This window comes from Scomber scombrus, chromosome 13 (genome assembly GCF_963691925.1).
Source record: "Scomber scombrus chromosome 13, fScoSco1.1, whole genome shotgun sequence".
NCBI lineage: Eukaryota > Metazoa > Chordata > Actinopteri > Scombriformes > Scombridae > Scomber > Scomber scombrus.
Window position 1 is genome coordinate 2,087,020 of NC_084982.1, and position 10,697 is coordinate 2,097,716.

Below are 10,697 nucleotides of genomic sequence, written 5' to 3' on the forward strand. Positions count from 1 at the left end.
TAAGGCATCTATTTGTACCAACCATGCCATGCTAGACTGTTGGTAATGGGTTTAAATTTAGGATCGTTTTGGGGAGTGAAACACTGCCACACTGCCATGACCTCAAGATATCTGAATGAAGATGGGTTCTATGGGTATCCACCAGTCTCCCCTTTGCATACATGCCCACTTTAAGTTAATCCCATGCAGTTTATTGCATGCAGTATTATTGTGTTATTTCTTCCTATTCTAAAAATAGTGTATTTGAATATTTCTGCATACTGGGGTCCATAAACAGTTTTGAAATTGCATAAATTTGATATGACTGGAAAACTGAGACTCTTGTGGGTTCAGTGAGCCCAACTGTATTCACATGCAATGATTTGAGTCCCCAAAGTAGTCATTTCATTGTAGTGAGATCATTTATTGAAACTTGACCTCACTGTACCTATGACCTATTGTGACCTTTGGGATAATCACAGCCTGATGAAAGTAAAAACCAGGAACAAGCATTCAGAGCATGGACAGCTTTCTTAGGTACACTGACAATAAGAGTGTTTCTATGCAATTTCTTACAGAAATGTCCAAATCTTAAAAGTGTTTTGATACCAATTCACAACATAAGTTTTTCTATGGTGTTCCTCAAGGTGTCTTAATGTGGTGTTTTGGATGGATTTTTGTAAATTTCTTTAAATTTTTTAATGGTCAAAAATTGTTAAAATGTTCAATCTGTGTAACACATTTTTTTTAAATAGCTGCAAACGCCTACCCAAAAGCTGCAAACGCCTACCCAAAAAAAAATGGGTATTACAGATTTATGGCTAAAAAAGACTGAGCTGAATCTCAAATTTATCTTTATGGTTCCTATCTTTCAGATAATGTATACCACTTCTATGTGGCATAGATTGGTGACCTGAAGACCCCCCCCCCCCTTAAAAAGACAAAAAGGGTCTAACATTTGCCCTAAAGACAAAGAGCAGCTGAGGCTGATGGGAATGTGATTCTCTCATAAGGGACTTCTGAGTTGCCAGGTTGCATTAAAATCACAGTGGTGTAAGAGTGTGTACTGCTATACAATAAAGTTTGTTTCCTGACAAACTAATAAAGCCTTAAACCTTAATATGAAAGACAGACAGAGAGGGAGACAGGTTACTATCATCATGTCATCGCTATGGATACGCTCAATGGTTTCATGGACCTTAGGTTAATATGTAACACAGAGCCACACACACACACACACACACACACGGCCATAAAGCAGTTTAAAGAGGTGTTCTGCTCACACTGAAAACTATCTTCTGGTAAAAGAGACAAAGTAGAAGAGACACATAAGGTGGGTCCATCCACCTTTTTTATGTGCTTTTTCAATTTGTGCAAAAACGTGAGTGGAGATGCTGGACAAAATAGTCGTAATATTGCAAAAATAGTTTTTACACTTGGATGAGGTGGAAAGGTTAATGTGTGGATAAAAGCAGAATGTGACAAAGATTTAGTGAATAAATGATGACTTACAGGAAGCATGTCACTTAAATGTCCCTGAAGCGTCTGCCCTTCTGGGCAGTGATTAATACGTGTGTGTATATCTGACACAGAGTTGTTATCAAAATGCTTTTAAAAGCAAGAAGCTCTCCATCATCAGGATCTGTATCACATTTTCCATCGCTTCAGCTTTACTGGTAATCTATTCATCACGTCATCCATCTGATCCTGCCCATTACCTGTTTGACTCTCTGCCGTCAGGAAGGCGCTACAGATCAATCACAGCATGCACCAATAGACTCATGAACAGTTCTTATCCAAAAGCCATCACCATAATCAATACTGCAATAAAGGCATCACAGACAATCCTGTAAAATGAAGAGCAATATTCTTATTTATTTCTATTATACCTACGCAATACATCTACTTCTACACAAGTGCAATGCAAGCCACATCTGTCTGTATACGTAGGTACTAAGTACTGTGTATGTATGTTTGAACTTGACAAACTGTCTGTTGGATGTTTTGTGTTGTCATTTTGACCTTACGACACCTACGCTACCACTTGACCCACTGCTGCCACCTCCCACCAATTTTGATATGTCACTGTGAACCCAGTCTAACAGCTCTGTAAGCTGGACGTTAGATTGACAAGACAATTGATCTGGGAGGAGTCACGGCGGGACCTGGCGTCACCACCGTCAGTCTGTTGTGCTGTTGAACAACTGCAGTCAATCCATCCTGCCATCTGACTGCGTGCATGGAACCAGACTCTATACAGCATCTCTGTTCACCTTTTGTCAGTCTGACTGCCATTCACTCACTGCACAGCGTTGTGCAGCTGCTTCACACAGTCAAACAGCACAGAATAACTGCTGTAGAAGCAGGAACTGTCTGCTCCCTGCTAGCCATTGTGTGGCTGAATTTTCAGACCTGAAGGTTAAGAAGCTGTGGTGGTGGCTGTGTCTCCACGCCACCACGATTCACAAAACAATACACTTTTCAAGCTGACCTCTGGCTGGAAAATAGGCTTAATGTCCGCACAGCAGCAGAGCCATCGACTCTGTTTACTTTCCACACACACACACACACACACACACACACACACACACACACAGCCTCCTCTGCCTTGGTGTGTAAAGTCACAAAAGCCGACAGTTTGATGTGCAGTGTGACCATGCAAGCTGACACACGACCTGCGAACCATTCATGTGTGTGTGTGTGTGTGTGTGTGCGTGCATATGCGAGGCCAAAGGCAGACACTTAAAGAAGTTGTGACTTTGCTGCAGGGCCTCGTGGGTAATCTGGTTTGACGGACAGACAGATGGACAGACAGACAGGTGACCAGCGATAAAGTGTCAGACTGATGCCATGGTGACTGGACGATGGTAGCGTGTGTGTGTGACCTCTGACCTTCCTATGTATGAATAGTTTGTAATGCTGCTGTTGTAGTCCACGTACTTGTATGAACATAGAAGGTCTGAAAATGTAAATCCGTGTGTGTGTGTGTGTGTGTATGAGTTAAATCCTCACTATTGTTTGTTAAGTGTCAGCCAGACACCGCCCACTCCAGTGCACCTGGGAAACCAGCGTCTGGGAACTTCAGTCTGCAGCAACATCCAGAACTTTATTAAACAGGCCTTGTCAGGAAGTGTCTGTGTTGCTGAGTAACAATATGTCTGAATTCATGCAGCTTTATTTTTATGGGATACATGTTGAAGTCAAACTGAAATTAAGTTTAATTAATTAAAGTTTTTTGTATCGATTGGGTTACAATGTATAATCACCAAAAAGAATTAAATTTAAGTTTTATTTTATAATTATTTGATTTTATTCATTAGTCTTCTCCAGGTGGCGTGAATTGCTGGTTCTGATTGACAATGTCAGTACTGTAGTGTGATTAATGTAATATCTGTGTGAGCAGGCAGTATTATTGTCTGTGGCCAGCTGAGGCGTCAACATTAGTTAGTCATTGGTTGGTCACATTTGAGCACTCCCTGTATGACTCCATGTTATAATTCAAATCACAGGTTAACATACGGAGTGGTTTCAGGACTACATTTTTAAAGTTGGTATCATTGCAGATTTGTCATTTGCCCACCACAACTAGAGCCATGAAAGAGACACGGCTAATTTCAGTTAGCCCCCTTCTTTGTATAACGCAGGGCAAACACAGCACTCAGCTAGGGTGGTGTGCCAGTGGTGGCAAATCATTACTTAAAATATGGTTTCAAGAAAGTATTAAGATTGCTAATAGTTTGAAGTGCTTTGCTACCAATGGACAGAATGCGGGTGGGATGATGCTGCATTCAAGACAACTTGGAAATACGGGACAAACCCCGTCCTGTATTGACTCAAAACAGGACGCTGTATTTAATCCTCAAATACGGGACGATTCCGTATTTTAAGGGACGGGTGGCAACCCTACACTCAGCATGCAGGAGCTGCCAATGACTCAGCAGGTGTATAACCAAAAAGGACCGCTGAGTGGCAGTCAGTGCTAACATTAGAAAGCTAGGCTAAACCCTTCCGTTACTAAACTGTGTACACTCTGTACTTACTTGTGCAGTGTGCAAATTTTGACAGGTGTCTGTAGTCAAATCAAACACATCTATTAGCTAGTTAGCAAGCTAGTGTTAACAAGCTAGTGTTAGCATTCCCGTTATTGTTCATAGTACCAAATCATTACAGACTGCTAAATGAACCCAATAAACCTTACTGATTGCTTATGTCTGACAACAGTATAGTGTTACCGTTTGAAAAGTGGTCCCTCTCCTTCTGCTGCTACGTAGCCAAGATGGCGACCACTGAGGGTGAGAAGTGTCCATAGATCCACACTTAACTTTTAGACTGTTTTGGGTGAAACCATCTGGGTATTCATAGTGCACTGCATTTTTCCATACTTCTCAGTGTGAACACACTTATGCACTGAAAATATTAAGTGTAACTACAGAAGAAGAGATTTGAGACACAGCACAGGTTCAACTTTCCAGAGAGAAGGCTAGCTAACTAGCTGACTAGCCTGCCACTTAGAAGGCTTACCAGCTAACTTGCTTTTTTCCTCTTTCCAAATGGAATAAAAACATACAGCATGATGGTTCCACCTAAATGAAGTGCTCCAAAGGGAACCCAGAGGCCAAAAAACTTCCACAGACAGTTTCCACAAATATGTCCAAAAAGAGTTATCTTCTTTTGAACAAAGGAAAATCATTAGCAAGAGAATTCAGTTCAACTTTAAACATGATGAATCAACATACAAGAACACTCACTAGATGGCAGACAACAGTAAAAGAGAAATATTGTATATCTTTCTTTTAGAAGACAAAAATCACATTTTACTGGAACAAGCTGTAAACACTTCTCACCATAAAAAGGCATTATAGTGAAAGTGTTAACATTATATTTATCCAGCAGACATGGACCAGCACTAGCATTCATTTGGAGTCACATTTGTGTCTTTTTATTGAATGAAAGTCCAATATCTATCCCCTGAGAAATATATCTGGCTCTACCACTGTGTTTATCAGCTAGTCACTAACTAGCTAACTAGTCTGCTACAGCTGGAAACAATCAATGAGAGTGATAAGAAGTTTGATGTCAATCTAATGTCTCTGGTTTTATCGGTTTGGTCTATAAGTACTGGACTGGCCTTCTATATTAGCTATAATTTAAAGTCTCTGCGGATTGGTTTCCATTGCGAACTACAGTGAACTAGACACGTGTTGATGTAGACAGTATTTTGGCTAATCTCCCTCTCAGACAACAGGATTCAATTGCTGACAACACGTTACTGAGTACTTCTGAATGTGTGTGTGCCCGTGTGGTTGTGTATAATCTGTCTCTTTGTTCCAAGGGATTAGCAGATTAGCTCTTGTCTGATGTAATTGTGACTCATAAAACTGAATGACAAATAGGCTAATTGAAAACAATGAAATTCTAATCTGGGCAGCTACTACTGCATCCGGCTAACTAGTTAAGCCTCATAATAATTGTACCTCATGCATACATGTTGCAAGATATTTCTTTCTATACAGATACAGTAGACTTTGCTTTATATTCCAGTATGCCCCTTATGGCTACATTGTGACCATGTCTGTTAGGAGCAATATTTCAGTGATTTTTAACACATTTTTGCTAATTCTCTTTGTTCCAAATCATACAAGGTAGTGTATTGTGCTTGAGGAAAAGTCAGAGGATTACTAAAGTTGTTACAATTTTTTCTTGAGTGGGATATAAATGAACCAAATTTCATGACAGTCCATCCGATAGTTGTTGAGAAATGTTCCTCAAAAATGCAAAATTCAACCTCATGGAGGCACTAGAGGAGAAGCCAGTGGATCATCTAAGTCATTATGATTATCTGAGGACCATGTGATGTATGTCAGTGGTGGACTGACTGTCATTGCCATCCACACTGCTAGCATATCTAAAAAATCTTTGAGTTCTGCATCATCCTAATGGGCAGTTTAATGCAGGCAGTGTCAGTCCAGAAAGTCCTACTCAAACGTGTGTGTGTGTGTATATAATCATCTTACAATGTGACACTCATATTAGTAATGAGTCATGTTTCCAGTGTAGCTCAGCTCAGCACAGACAAGCGGTCAATCTTACCGTCAGCATGTCAGAGGTTTTTACTAAATAAGTCCATCAGATTCAGAGGCCCCATGTGAGACAGTTATGGGGCACATGAAGGTGCCAGTAGGTGCCCATGTGGGTATATCTTTGGTTTAAAGGTAAATTATTCAAAACACAGAAGCATGTAAAACTAATGTCACCAAATGACCAAATTTTCCCACTATTCCTCCCTATGAGTTCCTGCTTGGTTCATATACTTTACACTGGGGGGGACATCATGCTATTCTAGGCTCTGTGACGGTTTTAGAATATACAGAACTTTCATGGATTCAGTTATTATTATATAATTATAATTAAATTGAAAATACAAAGAGTAATACTTCACTTTATTTGCAGTTTGAGGTATCCTGTCAACAGTTTTATAGATGTCTTTTTTATAATGGAGGTCTATTGATGCTTTTTGTGCCACAGGGGACTTTTGCTACATAATTCTAAGTGGCAACAAGCAATATAATGATCCACAAGCCTCGCCATCGACAGTTTCATTTTCACCTTTTTTCGACCAAAGTATATTTATTTATTTATTTATTTTATTTGCCCCAAATAGCTAAAAATAAATTTTTGCACATTAGCTGTAACAGCAGGTACTAACCATGTCTGAGGGAGTGTGTGTCTGTGAGTGTGTGTTCAATTCAGTGTCTGACTGAACTCAGAACTCACCAGGAACTCTGGTTCCTACTGTTATCTCCATCTAGACCAGTGGTCTCCAACCCTGCTCCTGGAGAGCTACTGCCCTGCATGTTTTAGGTATCTCCCCACTCACTCTATAACTCGTTATCAAGCCCTTTGAGAAGCTTCAGCTGTTTGATAACCAGTTAATAATTATAATCAGTTAATGTTGAGTGAGGAGATACCTAAAACATGCAGGGCAGTATCTCTCCAGGAACAGGGTTGGAGACCACTGGTCTAGACTCTCTTGTTTGCCTCCTCCTCCTTGTACTTTAATAAAGTAAATTCATAAAGTCCCATGATACACACACATTTTTCACTCAAGTTGACATTTTCAACTCGTGCGGCTACGTATTTGCAACTATTTGCATTGCCCAGAGACATCTTTGCTTTGATTCTGTATGTAATTGCACCAAATGAAAAATTGACCAGAATTGCATTCTATCTGAACACAGCTTTAAACAACCAGGTATCTTTCATGACATTTTAAAATGAATTTATCATTTTATGAAACAGTGGTGCAACCCTGGGATGAAAAAATGGTTCAACCCAAGTTCTCGACAACCAATAAGAATTAATGACACTCACTTGTTGAAAATGGATATGTTTGAAAAGCCTGCCCTTCAGACTGCATGACTCTCTGAGAGTGTGTTACCTGTGAGCAGCTCCTTCAGGGTGTTGTACCAGGTGTGTGTGTGTTCAGAGGAGGCGTTGTGGAGGTGCAGTGTGTCCTCCTCCAGCCACCTTCCTCTCCTCTTGCAGCAGAACAGCGCCATGCCCAGGACTGGTCCGCCCGACTGCTGGCCAATCCCTCGCCGCCGCTTCACCTTCACCGCAAACACGTCCTGCAGCAGCACCATATCTGGCTGCACCACGCACACCTCACCTGCAGAGAGAGAGTTCATACTTTTGAACGTAACTCACACCTGACTGTACAAATCAACCTTTATGAATAACTGCAGAGTAGAAAGAAAAAGCTCAAAATTAACTCCAGAGACACAATGGAGGCAAATACCAATATAGCACTGTAGCCTAAATAGTCTGTATTTCAGACTTTTCCTTTTTATACAATAAATAAGGCATTTTCTGATACTGTTTTATGATAAAGGATGTTTACGAAAGGACAAAATGTATCCAAAACGAGGCTCCAATAATCTTTTAGGCAGAAATAATAGTGGTGTTGCTCATTTTGAAAGAAACAAAGACAATAACAGAAAAAAAGGTGATTGGATTGTCATTAGTTTTTCAGGTATTATAGGACTGATGATACTAAAATCCCCAAAAAATGTCACTGTGGCACGGGATGAAAAGTCAGGGGATCACCAAAGTAATTATGCTTCAACCTCTGGGGACCATGAATGTCTTTACAACATTTCATTGCAATCCATCTGTGATGGACCAGCCGGGATGGGAATCGAGAACAAGCTTCCACTTTAGAACAGTTCCAAATTGTCTGATCCATTGGAATCATAAGCCTCTGAGCTTATCAGTTCCTATTATTGATGCTCAGGTGTGTGGTGTTGATGGAACAGAAAAGGAGGAATTCATGTGTGAGGACAGTTATCTTCAGCTATCTTGTAGTTGATCTTTAAAAACAGCAGCGGTTGCAAACATGTTTTGATTTAATGACTAAATAAACACCTTTGTGACACAAATGTGAAGTTTGTACGTTGTTAGCAGGCTAACGTTAGCAGCGGAGCAGTGAGCAAACAAGACCAGCTGACCAACACACACAGCAGCAAGTCCTTCCCTATTCCTGTTGTTGGTGTTGTTAGCAGAGTTAGTATAGGTGAGAAGGTTGATATCACTTCAACCACTATGTGTCCAGCACAGAGTTAGGTCAGTTGTTTTCAAGTTTGATTTAACATTAAAAAAAAAGTCAATGTGGATAAATGGCTACAAGGGAGGAAAGAAATGACAAACGTGAAACCTGAAAGTGGAAAAATACTAACACGTAACAACATGCGCTGTTGGTTAACGAACAGCTCTGATGCTAAATACTGCTAAAAACCAAAATGTCTTAACTAAAATAAACAAACAAGATGTCAAAAAAGACTCTCACACAGAATCGCTCCACAATTGAAAGTGAATTGATTCAAATGCAGAAAAGTTCTACAGAGTAACCTCAGTCTTTCACCTCAACCTAGCATTACTGTAGCTCCATGGCAACAGAATCTGAACCTGCTTTCTCGTATCTTGTTAGCTAGCTTTGAACATTTGTATTTGCTTAATAAACAAGATACAACATGTAAAACTAAACAGCTTTTGGGGCTGTTGTAAGGTATTTGGTTTTTCTTATTTGATGGAGCTAAAGGCTAAACATGACCTGGACCTTTTATCTGTAATTGACACACAAAGATGAAACTGATATCCATCTTCTCATCTCCTTTCAGGGGGAAATGCCAAAAAATGTCCCATAATGTCCCTTTAAATAATGGCAAATAATATCAATGAATGCTATTTGCACTCAGTACAATTAGAAGTGGATGCTATTTGTACCCTGGTATATATAGCAAAGTATTGTATTTGCACCCGTCTTGGTGCAAATATCATTGTATGCTATTTGCACCCCAGTACAGGAGTGCATGCTGTCGGAGGGGAGCGTCTGGAGATATGCGGAAGATTCCCGTATCCCACCGGGACAGCGGGATAAATATACGTCGCTGTTCTCTTCTGTATATCATATAATAATTGGTGTCCGGCGTGAGATCTATCACTCCCCGGCGTGAGAAATGTCAGGTGTGGCGTGTGAGCGTGAGAGCAGCTTGAAATGCGTGTCCCACGGCCTGAGACTTCAGAGGTCTGACAATGTATTTGGTATCCATGGCAACCATAGATGTGTCAAAATTTGATTTCCATCATATAACAAACTGAAGGTTATACATTCAGACATTTTCGTGTTGTATGCATTTACTTAACAAGTGAAAATGTAGCAGAGTTTTCCGCTGAAAACATCAATATATAACTGCTGCTGCAAAGACTCGAACTTGAGTCCCCTGTACTAATGACGGACACGATGCCCGTTAGGCCACCGCTTTGTTCCTACAACGTAATGTGACAGCCCAAAATATTTGCTAATACAGAAGATAGATATTGGCGACAAATAATTTCTGGCTGACAAACTGACGCTTTTATGCATTCACTGAAGAAAGAGTATGAAAATATAATACAACTTTCCCGCCAGAAATGTCTTTAGAACAAACATTAGAGATGAAACCTTTCTAGATTCGCCTTTTTCTGTTGGCGTGGAAGATGAATGTCCGCCATGTTTTCACATTGTTATACGTATAGGGTGCAAATAGCTCAGCTGTGTGGCCGAGGCTATTTGTACCAGGGGTGCAAATATACACTCCGTTAAATAATTCCTCCTTCAATGAAGTTTGTTAGAAGATTTTCCTAAATACTGGACTGCTGACTCATCACTCCATCATCTTCATTTTGTGAATAACATATCTGCTCACACATACTCAGACACTAGCATAGTATTACTGGTTCTTGTGTGTTCACATTACATAATATCATTAACTGTATTACTGACTAATCCATCGATCAGCGGAACATAGCGCCAGGAATTCTGAAATCTGATTGGTCCTTGTCAGATTAATCATCCAATCCTTTGAGGATAGTGTCAGCGGAACTCAGAGTCACTCGGTACACTCAGAGTTACATAACACACACGCGCAAATTTGATCCTTCCATTCCGTATTTGTTTGATTTGATACAGAGTGAGTGGTGCTGCTAGTCTGTCCCTGTGGCCAACTATGGTACTGCAACTTGTAGTCCTGAGTCACTGAGAAAGCATTTTTGTCACTAATAAAAGAGCCCTCTATTACTTTTTGTGTATCCTTTGATAAGTTTGCATGTAGACATGTAAACTATTTCAAAAGACAGCGAAATTAAGGATACATTTTACAAGTTTTAATTCTTGTGTCTCT

At 40.1% G+C, this 10,697-nt stretch overlaps 1 protein-coding gene across 1 annotated transcript in view; it reads right to left on the reverse strand.

The window, feature by feature from the left end:
• Nucleotides 1-10,697, reverse strand: part of cerkl (ceramide kinase-like) — a 37,447-nt gene that overhangs the window by 18,265 nt on the left and 8,485 nt on the right. The window contains exon 4 of the mRNA XM_062432013.1: nt 7,418-7,648. Within this exon, the coding sequence (XP_062287997.1) occupies nt 7,418-7,648 (231 nt within the window). The remainder of the gene's footprint in view (nt 1-7,417; nt 7,649-10,697) is intronic.